Source organism: Ruditapes philippinarum, unplaced genomic scaffold (genome assembly GCF_026571515.1).
Source record: "Ruditapes philippinarum isolate M1 unplaced genomic scaffold, ASM2657151v2 ctg157_1_1_1_1, whole genome shotgun sequence".
In the NCBI taxonomy this organism is placed as follows: Eukaryota; Metazoa; Mollusca; class Bivalvia; order Venerida; family Veneridae; genus Ruditapes; species Ruditapes philippinarum.
Window position 1 is genome coordinate 574,759 of NW_026854186.1, and position 15,725 is coordinate 590,483.

General features: G+C 34.0%; 1 protein-coding gene across 1 annotated transcript in view; it reads left to right on the forward strand.

Moving 5' to 3' along the window:
- The window catches only part of LOC132739330 (5-oxoprolinase-like), a 150,781-nt gene that overhangs the window by 28,076 nt on the left and 106,980 nt on the right, over nt 1-15,725 (forward strand). Inside the window, exon 3 of the mRNA XM_060727027.1 lies at nt 9,359-9,550. Within this exon, the coding sequence (XP_060583010.1) occupies nt 9,359-9,550 (192 nt within the window). The remainder of the gene's footprint in view (nt 1-9,358; nt 9,551-15,725) is intronic.

Genomic DNA, 15,725 nt, shown 5'->3' on the forward strand with positions numbered 1-15,725 from the left:
TGATTTTTTCATTATATACTATGTAGAAATTTTGTGAACGCAACTCCTTAAACCGGATGGCAGATTTTGCTTAAACTTTCAGGGATTAACAACCTTAATGTGTAGATGATAGTAAAGGAAGGAATTTTTGCTTTGACCAAATTTAACAGAATTATGGCCTTTTGTTGATTTTTAGTTTTCAACTTGTTGCACATGTAGTCCAAAAAATATTTAACCTAGAGTCATAAGATTGACAGAACAGTGGCGTGTGGGGGCATCCGTGTCCTATGGACACATTTCTAGTCTTGTTTTACCTGTCCATCAGTCAGGCATCAAATTGTTTCCAAAATCTCAAATTCATATCATAACTGTGACATGGGCAACTGTTGGTGAGTATAAATAATCTAAAATTCACACACATATCTGTGACATGTACTGTAAACCTCGCCGAATTAAATAACCCACACAAGCCCAATATCAATTTAAAACCCTGCACTGTAAATAGAATGGCCGAGACAGGAAGTAAATGACGTTTGATTAACTAGGGGACACAACTAAAGCTGGACTGTAAATTACAGTGTATTTTACAGTCCAGCTTTAGTTGCGTCCGCTAGTTAATCAAGCGCCAGTACAGTAATGGCTAACTGTTTACACTTACATTCATGATTTATGTGTTTTTCTTTCGAAAGTTTTTTGTTTCTTTTAAAAATAATTAGTATTATTTGTGAATGTAATATTTTGTTTACATCATTGAATTGTTTTAGAAAAAGATAATGTCGATATTCTTTGAACAGTAAGTAAAAATCGTCAGCGTTATATATATAGGTGGTGGGTGGGGTAATGCGGTAATTTTGCAATGAGCGTTCTAATGAGAGCCTCGTTAGAACACGGTTTTGAGACATTGGACCCCAACATGAGCGTTATAATGAGGCTGTAGTGTATATTATATTGAATAAAAGATCCATATCTATATTGGGGACACAAGGTCATAGGTCAATATCAAATGAAATTAATATTGTCACGGATTATATTACAGGGATCGGATACTCCCAGTTAACCCTATATAAATGCTTTAATATCGTGTCGCGCACCCGATAAAGGTACACCGATCGATAATTTACCGGCGCTAAAGCATTAATGCCCGTTCCCAACGGATACCTACTTTAGAAAATACCATATAGCTTTTCCATTTATTATCCGATTTTGGAAATTTAAAGTTTATTTTGAAGAAAAAATACTTGTTTAATACAAATATCTTATTTGTTTTTTGAAGATACAAAATATTTGTCTGCAACGACAATTAACAAATTAACTTGACGAAATCCGCGGTAAATTAACATAAAAAGCATATTTATATAAAAAGCAGGTATTAGGGTAACATAATAAATTCAATTTCAAAATAAAAAAGAAACCGATGTAAGTTATTCACAGATGATCAAAAATGCAATATTTAAGATTTATGGGGTTATGTAGTCAAATTAATTGACGCACAATTGTTTTACGGGTAATGTATTGCGTGCTTTACAATTCACTCAACACGTGTAGTAAATTTATTCATTTTTTATCCCCCATCGAAAGGGGGCGGGGGATATAGAAATAGTCTCTGTCCGTCTGTCCTTCCGTCTGTCCATCCGCACTCACAGGAGAGTAATTATGTGGCTAGAGGGACAATAGGTAACTGTTCTTTTTCTTTGATGTCATTCATTCCGTAATGCTTTTATGTGGCTATTTTCTTTTGCGTGGCTAAAAAGAACAATAGAGAGAACAATAGAATAGCCACATAATTACTGTCCTGTAAGAAAGTCCATCCGTCCGTCCTTCCGTCCGACATTTTTGTCCGGAGCGTATCTCAAAAAGTATTTGAGGTATCAACTTGAAACTTCATAGGTGGATAGACCTCATTGAGGAGGAGTGCAGTGCACAAGAATGATAACTCTACCCTGCATAATTTTTGAGTAATTGCCCTTTGTTACTTTTCAAAATTAATTTTTGTCCAGAGCATAACTCAAAAAGCCTTTGAGATATTAACATGAAACTTCATAGGTGCATAGATCTCACTCAGGAGGCGTGCAGTGCATAAGAATGATAACTCTACCTTTCATAATTTTTGAGTTATTGCCCTTTGTTATTTTTCATACTTAATTTTTCACCTGAGTGGAGCATAACTCAAAAGTGTTTGAGATGTCAACATGAAATGTCATAGGTGGATAGATCTTATTGAGGAGGAATGCTGTGCACAAGAATAATAACTCTTCCCTATAAAATATTTAAGTTATTGCCCATTTTTCTTTTTCATACTATTTTGTCCAGAGCTATTTGTATTTGAGGTATCAACTTGAAACTTCATTGGTTGATAGATTTTACTGAGGAGGGGTGCAGCACACAAGAATGATGACCTACCCTGCATTATTTTTTCAGTTATTGCCCTTTGTTATTTTCAGCCATCAGTATTCATATAGGTTTCAAATCTGTAATCACTTCAGCCATCAGTTTTCATTACCAAAAGGCCTCTTAAAATTGATTTATCTGCTCTACTACATATACATTCTTCCAATGAGCAAACCCATTCGGCGGGGGATGGCCATGTTGACGCCATGTCTTGTTAATACAAAATATTGTTGATATTGTCAATAATGCCATTTTCATAAAATATTTAAATTTCCTTCATCATTAATATCATTATTTTTTTTTGTAAATCTGTTTTCAAATGTCGGTGCAGTGAAGTAGACAATCATCATAACAGTAAAGTACTCTCGTGTGGCTGTCACGATTCCGGCCTTTTTATTGTCACTCGTATATTTTAATTATTCTTTCTTATTTACCCATGCCCCCCCCTGATTTTTTAATGTATAACGCTAAAAAAAAATAAAAATCCCCCTTTTTTTTTTGGATTTTTTTTTAACAGCTAAGAAGAAACAATAAAATCTTTACAAGTGTTGAGTCAGTATTATGCGAAATAAAAGTAACTGTTGATTATTTTTTACACATCGCTTAACTTTCTTTGAAGTTTAATTACTTTTGAAGGGGGTTAATTACCAGGTAACAAGAGATAATTGAAAAACTTTATTTTCAAACTTTCATTACCGGGTTACATGTGATAATTGCGACACTCAATCTTCAAAAACAAATAGAATTTGAATGTATATTTTGTATGTGCTCGGTCTTTAACTACAGTCCATGGTATGTGTAATAAGAAAATGATTCTGAAGAGGATATATATAAATACAATGTAAATCTATTTTCTTTATTAACATTTATTAATGAAATTGAAAATATACAACTAGATTTGTATAGCCTTTCTTTGAGAAATAATGAAAATAAACATATGACAAATAAATCATTTTACGTGAATTGTGAAGGATAATCATAACTATGAAAAAATTCTGTTTGAAAATAAAAAATAATATTATAAAACAGCTGTTCTGTGTGCCAATAAAAGTTTCTTCCTTGCCAATCTAATGAATTCATCTATATATGAACGCTTGTCTTGAATGATCTGAAAATATATTTAACACACAGTAACACTAATAAGTAGAATATTTACTATATTTATACTAATATTCAGTAATCAAATACAAATCATTTGGAAATAATTCACAGAAATAAAGACAAATTTCAAACATGAATTTCTTTAAAGGTTATTAAGCAATCAAGAAACATTTTTTTGCAATGCAACCATGAAACCATGTAAAAAATAATTATCTGAATCGTGGTAATAATTTGTGCTTGAAGTAAAAGGGTGTCAATATTTTTAAATTAGGTACTTTTTATGCCCCCACAATGTGGGAGCATATAGCGTTGCACTTGTCCGTCCGTCAGTCAGTCCGTCAGTCAGTCTGTCCGTCCGTCCCGAAATCTTGTGAACGCAACTCCTCTTAAACCGGATGGCAGATTTTGCTTAAACTTACAGGGATGAACAACCTTAATGTGTAGATGGTAGTAAAGGAAGGAATTTTTGCTGCGACCAAATTTAACAGAATTATGGCCCTTTGTTGATTTTTTCACTAGATACTATGTAGAAATTTTGTGAACGCAACTCCTCTTAAACCGGATGGCAGATTTTGCTTAAACTTACAGGGATGAACAACCTTAATGTGTAGATGGTAGTAAAGGAAGGAATTTTTGCTGCGACCAAATTTTACAGAATTATGGCCCTTTGTTGATTTTTTCACTATATACTATGTAGAAATTTTGTGAACGCAACTCCTCTTAAACCGGATGGCAGATTTTGCTTAAACTTCCAGGGATGAACAACCTTAATGTGTAGATGGCAGTAAAGGAAGGAATTTTTGCTGCGACCAAATTTAACAGAATTATGGCCCTTTGTTGATGTTTTCATTATATACTATGTAGAAATTTTGTTAACGCAACTACTCTTAAACCAGATGGCAGATTTTGCTTAAACTTCCAGGGATTAACAACCTTAATGTGTAGATGGTAGTAAAGGAAGGAATTTTTGCTGCAACCAAATTTAACAGAATTATGGCCCTTTGTTGATTTTTAGTTTTCAACTTGTGGCACATGTAGTCCAAAAAATATTTGACCTAGAGTCATAAGATTGACAGAACAGTGGCGTGTGGGGGCATCCTTGTCCTATGGACACATTTCTAGTTTAACTCAGCGTTGCAGCCTTCTATCAGCATATTTTCATATATTAATACTTTAGCAATGCAAAATAATACTGTATCAATACATTCATATGTGTGTAATTTTTCACAAAGCTGCAATAACACCACATACTCTTGTGAAAATCTGTCATATTTCGCATTCGGCGCGTTGCCATCCACCTTTATACAAAGTGCTATTCCACGCACCGCGCGACGAGATTTTAAGCTAAACGATAGTGTCCGATCCTTGAAATATAAATCCGTGATATTGTTAACAGTTTTACAACTGTCAAACTTCATAGGATGATCACTAATATTGAGTACATTAATTATATGCCCTAAAAAAATTGCTTATATTATGTTATACCCCTGGGGTCTTTCCGTCCATCCGTCGTAGCATTTTTAGCCAATAGCGGATCATAGCCAATAACAGATCAGTCAGTAATTTAACGAAATATTCAGTTTTGAGCTTAAAAATGTTTTTACCTAACAGGCATGTGCATTAGGATGTTAGCTACTTGACAGCGGAAAAAAAATGTAAACATCCGTGTAATTCATATCAGATTCACTCAGATGATTAACCAAGCGTTTCCGTTTCTCGTGAAATTTTAATGCCTTTGACAACGCAAATTTGCAATATTTGCCTTATTTATCATAAAAACTCGAAAGATATTGGATCACAGCTGGTAGATATTTGATGCCCAATATGTTATCTACCTGCAACACCAACCGTTTAAAAAAAACTTGAGGAATTATTTTGATAGCGCTATTCAAATGAATTGCACCGAGTTGTCCAAAAGCGGGTCATGCAATTTTATAGGAAGGGACCACCAAAAAGTTATCCAACCTGTTTTTGTTTGTTTTGTTTGTTTTAGGTTTTATGCCACATCGACACAGTGCAGGTCATATTGCGACGTTCCAGCTTTACTGGTGGAGGAAGACCTCAGGTGCCCTTCCGGGCATAATTTCAGGCACGAACGGGCACCTGAGTAGAACCACCGACTTTACGTAAGCTAGCTGAATAGCTTCCTCACATGAAAAAATCCAAAGTCCCTGTCGGGATTCGAACCCACAGCGGTGAGGGGCAAGTGGTTTGAAGTCAAAGACCATAACCACTCGGCCACGGACGCCCCCCAACCTGTTTTAGAAAATATTTTTTGAAGAAAATTTTGGTTTGTAGACCAAAAAAATAAATAAATAATATAAAGTTTAAATGATTTATGTTAATATTACAACTGAATTATGCAGTCCATGCCAAAAAAAGTATTTTATGCAGTATAAACAGCTGCAACAGTGAAATACTGTTCCAGGCTACATGTACGTAGGTATCCAGTTTTTTTTCCAGACTATAACATCATAAATCATTGTTATTAAATAAATCAGATACAAAGAACATTTTTTTTTTTCATATGCAGCTATCTATATGACATATATATTGAGACTTGTCCTCACCCAGCGTCTGTGTCCTGATTTCAGTTTAAGATTTTTATGCAGTAATTTTACAGTAAAATATTTTTTACATATACATTTTTTTTTCTTAAAGCATCAACTTCAAACTTCAAATCATAATGCTTTTCCTTATCATCAACCACATCTTATGTGACAAGGTTGATAACTCTGGCAAAACTTCCATTGGATTAAGATTTTTCATTAAAAATATTTATTTTTTTACTGCAACTTCTTTATTCATTAATTTTTTTTTTTACTGCAACTTCTTTATTTCTTAATGTATCCACTTCAAACTTCAAATATATGTTCCTTAACATCACAGCACATAAAAAGGCATATATGAAAAAAACCTTATTAACATTTGCACTATTTCAGATATGAATGTTATATCAGTTTAAGTTAATGGCATTTATCTGTCTTTCAATCATTGCTAATAGTATTAAGAGCATCAATAATAAGGTGAGCGATTATAAGGGCCATAATGGTCCTCTTTTTTAAAGATTTTAATATTGCAACTAAATGAATTATATTATTCCCTGCGGTCTGGAGACCGTATTGGTACGCGTTTAACTTTTGAGGCATGGTGGAGCACGTGACCTGTTTTCGGTACATGGAGGAGCATGTGATCTGTAAACTGTACATGATTGGTTAATAGACCTTTTCGAAAACCTAGCTAAATACCGTTTGCCGGTACGTTACAGATTTACATGTAGGGAATTAGTCCGAATTACACCTAATTAAGAACAAAAAACTATTACGGGATATTTCTAATTTTCTATAATTATTTTACCGTTTAAGGTGGAAAAACTTGAATGTAGTGTTTGAAAATTATCAATGTTTCTTTAATATCTATCAAATTTAACAAATTGTTTATACTGAAAATCTACAAAATTAAAATATTCGTAGTGGCATCTGCCATAATAAATAGAGATATTTTCTGCGTAAACTTGTGTGTTTACTTTATTTATTTTTTGCTCGGAATTATTCATAAAATGGTAGGCCTATTTATCAGGGCTGGGAATCAAAACTGCGTCGTATCCTATAAAATGTAAACAAACGCCGCCATTTTGGAACGAAAAAAGGGGAAAGGGAAGACGAAAACCAAAAATTAAGCAATATTTTCCCTTGTTTATTTTCTAAACTTTGGGGGAAAAAAAAGGCGAATGAACAAATTTTAAAAATTTTCGCCAATTAAATTTTTTTTTGAAATAATTAAAAAGCCATTTAAATTCGCTCCTAAAATTCAATTAAAAACAAATGTTCAAGAAAAGTTTTGAAAATTTGCTGAAACATTAAAATTTCGCATTGGGATTTTCTTTATTTAAATAATTTCACTTTTCTTTTTTAGGTAATAATTGGTTAGGTAACAAAGATCCATTTTATAGCATTTATTGTTTTGATTTTTCTTTCCGCCTTTTAACTTAAAATTGAAATTCATGTAAGGGTTTTGTTAACTTGAACTGTTACTTAATAATACTGAAATTTTTCCTTTTTTCCTTTATGTTCAAATTTTAAAATAATCTGTTTCTGAAAAAAATTAAAACAACCTTTGAACCTTTTTCTGTCAAAATTTATGTATTCTTCATGTTCTGAGGTAATTTAGTTTTTATTTCTCAATCACCCTTGTGACATTACCTTCTGAATAGGTCAAGCCAAATACTGCATTATTTAGGCAAAAACTCTTCATCTAAGGCCTATGAAACATTGAATTTATATGGAAAAAAAAAAGGCCTTTTGTGGTTTAAAAAATTTCAACATTGTTCAAAGGGCTCCTTTAAACTATAAATAAAAGCACTAAGAATAGTCGAGCAAAAAATTTGCTGTCCTGTACGTACAGCTTTGTTTTATTAACTTCTGGTGTGAAGTTTTAAGATTATAAATATTTGAATTAATTATAAAGAGAATAACATTTAAACTTCTTATTTCGGTATGACTAACAGAGAAATTTCCAATGTAAACAGGGGGTAATCCTCCGTGAAGTCATTTTCTGAAAACTTTTGCTTAAGTTTTCAGGCAATTCATTATCAAATAAAAATCACACTTTAGTATGAAGGTATGTTAAGATGTCATGCCTCTAGTCTAGTCTAAATTTTCTGTACTTCTTCAATACTGTTGTAAGATCATGTCTGCCTATATCTGTATCAAATTTATCGGTGCACAGCGTAAAAATACCTTTGCAAAACGGACAACTTCTTTACAAAATAATTTGTAGTTGTATCATATATGTAACTCGATTTTGAAAATTTAAAGTTTTTGATGGAAAAGAATGATAATAATTGGAAAAATATATTGTAGCTTAACCATTTATAATATGATTTTAAAAATTTAATGTTCAGTTTCAAATAATCAATCTCATCTGTCCTCACCGATTATTAAGAAAATGAATACAATAAAATCGGCACGTAAAAGACATAAGTAATAAACTAATAACGGAATTGACGGAAATTATTGCTAATTACAAGTAACAAAGGTAGGCTAGCTCTCTCCCGATAGCGAGAGACCTTTTCAAAATTTGAATTTCTTTCCTTTTTTTAAAAAAAAGGTCATTCCTGATTAATACAGGGTCCAGGAGAGGTTACACTGGAATATTGAATTTTGTATCAAAAATAGTAATCACTCCCATTTCGAACTCATGGGAACAAGTTTATAAGCATGCTAAGGCAACACTAGAAAACGTTGTCATATGGTTGTGCGATCACGTGTTTCAATGTACCGGTATATTGCATTTGATACAGCTTTTTGGAATTTGTAGATGCTTATGATAGGTAATAAAATGCGACCGAAAAACGCAGCCTTAATAGAATTGTATTACATTTCCATTTTTATGAAACCAATGAGTGACCTCTGCATTTGACTTAAGTCGTAAACAAGAAATGTTGTTGGACGTTATTAGCATACCTAGCACATAATTTAAATAGTTTACCAAAATGCAGTCTTTTTAATGAAAGTTTAGTAAATGATCCAAAATTATGTTCGGAAGTTTATGGTGAACTCTGAAAACGAGTATATAATTAAAACATACATTTTTCGCTCCAAGATGGCGGCGTTCGTTTACATTTTGTAGGATACGACGCAGTTTTGATTCCCAGCCCTGTTTATGCATTTTCTTAAAAAGAAATAATTGTTTTATGTTCAACCTTCTCCGGTCTTCAACGGTCACCAGTTTCCAAAGACCTTCTTCTATATTGATTGTTTATTCAATTGTCAACTATATTCCTAATACAAATGTTTATTTATTCCCCCCAAAAAATGTTGAAAATAGTTAAATGAAATATCTTTATATCATTAAAATGTTCACCGCAGGAAACCATTTTACTTGTCAGGAAACTGGAAATAGATTTGCATCAGATGTGCCTATTGATGTGTCCAATATAGAGTGGATACGAATGGGAACAACTGTAGCTACCAATGCATTGTTAGAGAGAAAGGGCACTAGAATGGCTCTAGCTATAACAAAAGGATTCAAGGATTTGCTACACATTGGGAACCAGGCCAGGCCAAGCATCTTTGACTTGGTAAGTACTGCATAAGTAGTTACTTTTGCAACATGGAAATATTTGCGATATTTGCGAATTGAAAACATTTGCAAACATTTGATTGCGCAAAGATGATTTCTTTGTAGACGAACTTTCTTAAACACATATTTGTGTCGCCTCTACGGAGTAGTGGCGACATATAGGGATCACTTCTCCGTCGTCTGTCTGTCCGTCTGTCTGTCTGTCCGTCCGTCCGTCACAAAACTTGTCCGGACTACTCCTCATAAACTGCTGGTGCAATTTCATCCAAACTCTACAGGAATGATCAGTACCAAGTCTAGTTGTGCATATTGTCAGCATTTTCCGGTTCAATGATTTTTGTCAGAGTTATGGCCCTTTAATAATTTTTAATTTTAAAGTTTGTCCGGACTACTTCTCTTATACCACTAATGCAATTTCAATGAAACTTTACAGGATTGATCTGTAGCTCAAGTCCTTGCGCATATTGCACGGGTTTTCCGGTTGAATGATTTTTGGCCGAGTTATGGCCCTTTGATTAAAAGGTGTTTTTTTTCTGTGTGTTGCCAGATACACAAAAGCTTGTCCGGACTACTCCTCATAAACTACTGGTGCAATTTCATCCAAACTTTACAGGAATAATCAGTACCAAGTTTAATTGTGCATATTGTCAGCATTTTCCGGTTCAATGATTTTTGTCAGAGTTATGGCCCTTTCATAATTTTTACTACTTTAACTACTGGTGCAATTTTATCCAAACTTTACAGGAATGATCAGTACCAAGTCTAGTTGTGCACTGTCCGTCTGTCACAAAATTTGTCCCAACATGAAATTGGCCATTATGAGGCGACACATGTGATTACTGATCGCTCTTGTTCATACAGCAGCTTACATGAATAAGTTTGACTGTTCAGGTTCTGAGATTTATTTTTCTCGTTGCTTGTTTGTTTAAAGTTTGGTCTTAAGAAATCACAAAATTTGTGATTGTTTTAATGAAACAATATATGTATTAATAACACAATAGGTTATTCAAAATAACAAAAGAATGTTTCAAAATATGACAAAGAAATGTGTGATCAGGTCCTTTATCAAACTGACAATGTATATTTCAAACAATTATATGAACAATAAAGGTATTAAACAACTGAATAGAACAATTACAATAGCAGCATATTTTTAACATGTACCTGCTTAATTATTGGTATCACAAAAACTGTATTAAATTCCAGAAATCATTTTCGCAAATCTTTCCCCATGCAAAAATTCACATATTTTTTGTGAGAAAAATAAACCTTATAACATAAAACGGGGTAGGGTAATAACTTTTCCAGTATCTTACTATTTACAGTTACGGAATGTGAATAAATTACATAAGTGTCCCAGTTGGAAAAATTGTCGAAGCCAAATGAAAGGATTCAATTGACCGGGTTTGGAAAACCTTTACCGCGGCTTAAAACACAATTTGCTCTTTCAAAATTTTTTAAAACAATGAATTAACTCTTGGGCCAACAAAATCTTTCAAAATAGTGCAGAATGCAAAATATCAATGAAAATGATGAATGACAAAATAGAAAGTATGAATCAGGGCATTAAAACAATCTACCAATTAACCTATAAATACACAAATTATGCGCATTCAAATATTTTTGTGTCGCCTCTACGGAGTAGTGGAGACATATAGGGATCACCTCTCCGTCCGTCTGTCCGTCCGCACTCACAGGACAGTAATTATGTTGCTAGAGGGACAATATGTAACTGTTCTTTCTCTTTGATGTCATTTTTTGTTGTTTTAGGTTTTATTTATACTGGGCGCCGGTTTCCCATATGTCCCAGACTAGTCGGCCTCTATTACGATTGCTGGTCGTAGAGCCTGCAAGGGAGGACTTATTCGCCTGCAACGTCGTCGACGTCGTCGAGCCGCGACAGAGGTCTTTTCATGCTGTCGTTCGTCGTAGACCTTCTCTAGGACCCAATTCCTCGCTTGTTGAACAATGGTTGACAATAGAGGAAAGGCACCTCTTCCGGGAGCAGCAGCTCTCTTTAGGGCCACACCCCTCGCCGTTGGTTAGGTCACGCCAGCTAAGTGACCTAACTAGGTCACCCATCTGGTGTGACCTATGCCTTCCGAGCGACGTGCACGCCGCGAAGGGAAGTCGGAAGGCTTTGATGTCATTCATTGTGTAATGCTTTCATGTGGCTATTTTCTTTTGTGTGGCTAAAAAGAACAATAGAGAGAACAATAGAGTAGCTACATAATTACTGTCCTGTGAGAACATCCGTCTGTCCGTCCGTCAGAACGTCCATCTGTCACAAAACTTGTCTGGACTACTCCTCATAAACTACTGGTGCAATTTCATCCACACTTTACAGGAATGATCAGTACCAAGTCTAGTTGTGCATATTGTCAGCATTTTCCGGTTCAATGATTTTTGTAAGAGTTATGGCCCTTTCATAATTTTTATTTTTAAAGTTTGTCCGGACTACTTCTCTTATTCCACTAATGCAATTTCAATGAAACTTTAGCTCAAGTCCTTGCGCATATTGCACGGGTTTTCCGGTTGAATGATTTTGGCCGAGTTATGGCCCTTTGATAAAAAGGTGTCTTTTTCTGTGTGTTGCCAGATACACAAAAGCTTGTCCGGACTACTCCTCATAAACTACTGGTGCAATTTTATCCAAACTTTACAGGAATGATTAGTACCAAGTCTAGTTGTACACTGTCTGTCTGTCCGTCCGTCACAAAACTTGTCCAGACTACTCCTCATAAACTATTGGTGCAATTTCATCCAAACTTTACAGGAATGATCAGTACCAAGTCTAGTTGTGCATATTGTCAGCATTTTCCGGTTCAATGATTTTTGTAAGAGTTATGGCCCTTCAATAATTTTCTTTTTTTTAAAGTTTGTCCGGACCTACTTCTCTTATACAACTAATGCAATTTCAATGACTAACAATAACACATGTATACATGTACGCATATGAACCTGTGACATCCTTGTTCCCCTCACAGGAAAAATGTTGTCCTGACATTTCAAACACAAACTGCAAACTATGCAGCTGTATCCATGGCACTACTTCAGAAATACTATACCTGTTGGAAAACTACTTAAAATACTACATAACTATGTAACTGGTAATAACACTACAGTAACCAATAGTAAATGAACCACCTTGCTCTCTCGATATCAAGACAGATTCAGTTTGAGTATCAGGTGTAATATACTCATGAAATTATTTAGATTCAATCATAATTGCTTATTATAATCCAATCTTTTGATTATTTATATGTTCTATTATGACAAACATTAATCTATAACGTATTATTGTGGCACAAAATGTTTGAAAGCAACTATCTGCGCATAAGAATCCAAATATTCTACACTGAACAAAAGTTCTAACCGATCACCCTGAGTTTTCGCTTATATATGAAAAAGAATAATACCAATAGATCCGACTTTTATTTTATTTCGAAGAGAATGAACATATTGAGAATAATAAAACTATAACATTTTTCTATTTAGATAATACTGTATTGATATTATTGATATTTAAAAAAATAAATATTTTTATGAACAGCCACCTGTCTGATAGAGGCTCCAGCATTCAACATTCCAACTGCTATGGCACGATCCTGCATCGACATTCGTGCCATGTTTTATGTTTTTTCACTTATAAAGTTAACAAGGATTTATGCAATGTAAAATTTAATACTCACCACGCTCTGCACGAACATTTCGTGCCAAAATGTGTAAACCGCGCCCTGTCTCCCGCGTGAGTGCATGGAACCGTATTTAATTATGTTTCATTCCACAAATCGGTAGAAAATGACACAAAAATCACCTCTGCAAAATTTTATAAGGATCTATTGACCCGTTATAAAATAATCAAAATTTAAAAAGTGATCGGTTAGAACTTTTGTTAAGTGTACTGGTGTATCAAGAACTTCACATCTGAAACAAAACACATGTGTACTGTTCAACAACATATTGGCTGATTTATCTTAAAGTACACCTAAAAACAGATTACCATATATAACATACAGTCACACCTGCACTTATGCGTACCTGGAAATAATAGAAAACATGAATTCATCAAATATGTTCAAATGTTATCAGCAAACATAAACAGATAATAAACTTTTATCAACATTAATAGAAACATTATATCAAACAGTGTTATAACTTAATTTCAGCAATATAATGAAGTTATCCAATCAGTGGATGACAGCCATGCAGGTTTTTTCTTGAAAAGGGTAAGACGATTTGGATAAAATGGTTCAGCACTGGGATTTAAAGAAGACTTCCATGGGTTTTGAACATACTTCTAAGTGGAAGAACTTAAAGAGGGCAAATCAAATTTTGTAATATTTGATGAACTCACAGACCTGTTAAGGGGATTGCAAGATTCATTGGAGGAAATATTCTCCTTTGGACTGTTGAGTGGGAGTCCTAGAAATGGTAGGAGTAAATTCCTATAATTTACCTGTGGGAATTGCCTGTGCAAACCTGGTGAAGTGGTCTGTTATCACCAGGATATTCTCATATCCACCTAAACCAGTAGATGACTTGCGATGAATACACCTTGGACATCCATGCACACGCTGATCAACAAACTTATCTCAACCTGGCCAAAAGAACCTAGATTTTATCAAAGATGTGGTTAGATCCCGGCCCTGGTGGCCTGCTTCATCATGAAGTCCAGAGAATATGATGTCATAAAAAAACACTTGGAACAACAAGCTGTATAACAGGGTGCCCATTAACAAAACCATTTATATACAAATTGTCATCTTTGACAAACAGAGAAGGCCATTCCCGTAAGTACTGTCTTACTTTTGGGTTCTAAGGCGTTTTGGCGCCTTGTCAACTTATGACTGGCTTTCACAATATCAAGGACTCTAGAAGTAGAACTATCCTTCGACTGCTCAACATGCCAATCTATGTCACTAAGATAGGTACCAGAATCAAAATTATCACTTGGATTATTGTTCAGTACATGTTGAGAAACAGAAACACACTCAATGACAGGAAGCTCCCTAACATCAGCAAGAGCAGCTTGAAATAAAGCTTTTAGAATGTCAGGATATAGAAAATTTTGTTTTTCATTATCACATTCTGTAACACCTGGTAATTTGGACAAGATATCAGCATCAATATTGTGTTTTCCAGAAGAATATTGAATGGTAAAGTTGTAAGCTGAAAGAGCAGCTAACCAACGATGAGATTGAGCATCGAGCTTGGCAGTTGTAAAAACGTATGTTAATTAAAGGATTATTATCCGTACATACCAGAAATTGGTTACCATACAGATAATTGTAATACTTATCTACCACAGCTCATTTCAAAGAAAGAAATTCAAGTTTGTGAGCTTGATAGTTTCGCTCATTTGGACGTAATCCTCTTCTAGCATAGGCCACAACTCATTCCATGCCATCTACCTTCTGGTATAAAATAGCTCCTAAGCCTAAACCACTGGTGTCTATATTGACAATAAATGGCTGGGAAAAATCAGCACAAGTAGAGATTTTGATGCTAAAGCATCAAGTCGCCGGATAGAAAATGACTGTATTATCATAAATATAAGAAAATATCAGTTTAATTAATGGTTCAAGTATAAAGAAAAGAGGAACAATATGTTTGGTAACTGTTTATTCACAATAAAACATCATATATGAAGCAAACTCGCTTAGCAATATTGTCAAGGAACTGCTATGATTATTAAATAAGCAAGTATTGTCTGGCAATATTGACCAAAGACTCATTTTCAGGAGGTGTTTTGTTAGTTTACGTAACTTATTATGATTTATGCTAAAGATTTTATTGATAGTATAGATCTCGATATTAAATCAATTAATATTGCTCGATGGCCTACAGGTGGTAAGTAGGACGAAGTTGTGACCTAGTAGGCCAAGTTCGAATCTTTGATAATCCCTTTTGCAGTTTTCATAAAACTATTTTTTTATTATTTCTTTTAACTATATGAAACATAAGTTGATTAATGGTGTTTCATTTCTAGCATTTTTTTTATTTCATAATTTTGATTAATTTTGTAAGGCGAGTGATATTCTTGTAATTCTACTTGTAATTCTACCTTTTACATATACCGTTATACCAGACATCGAAATCCGTTTTGTATACTTCAGAATCCGATAATTACCGCCAAATAATCAACGGTCATCTAATTAATGGTTCAAGTA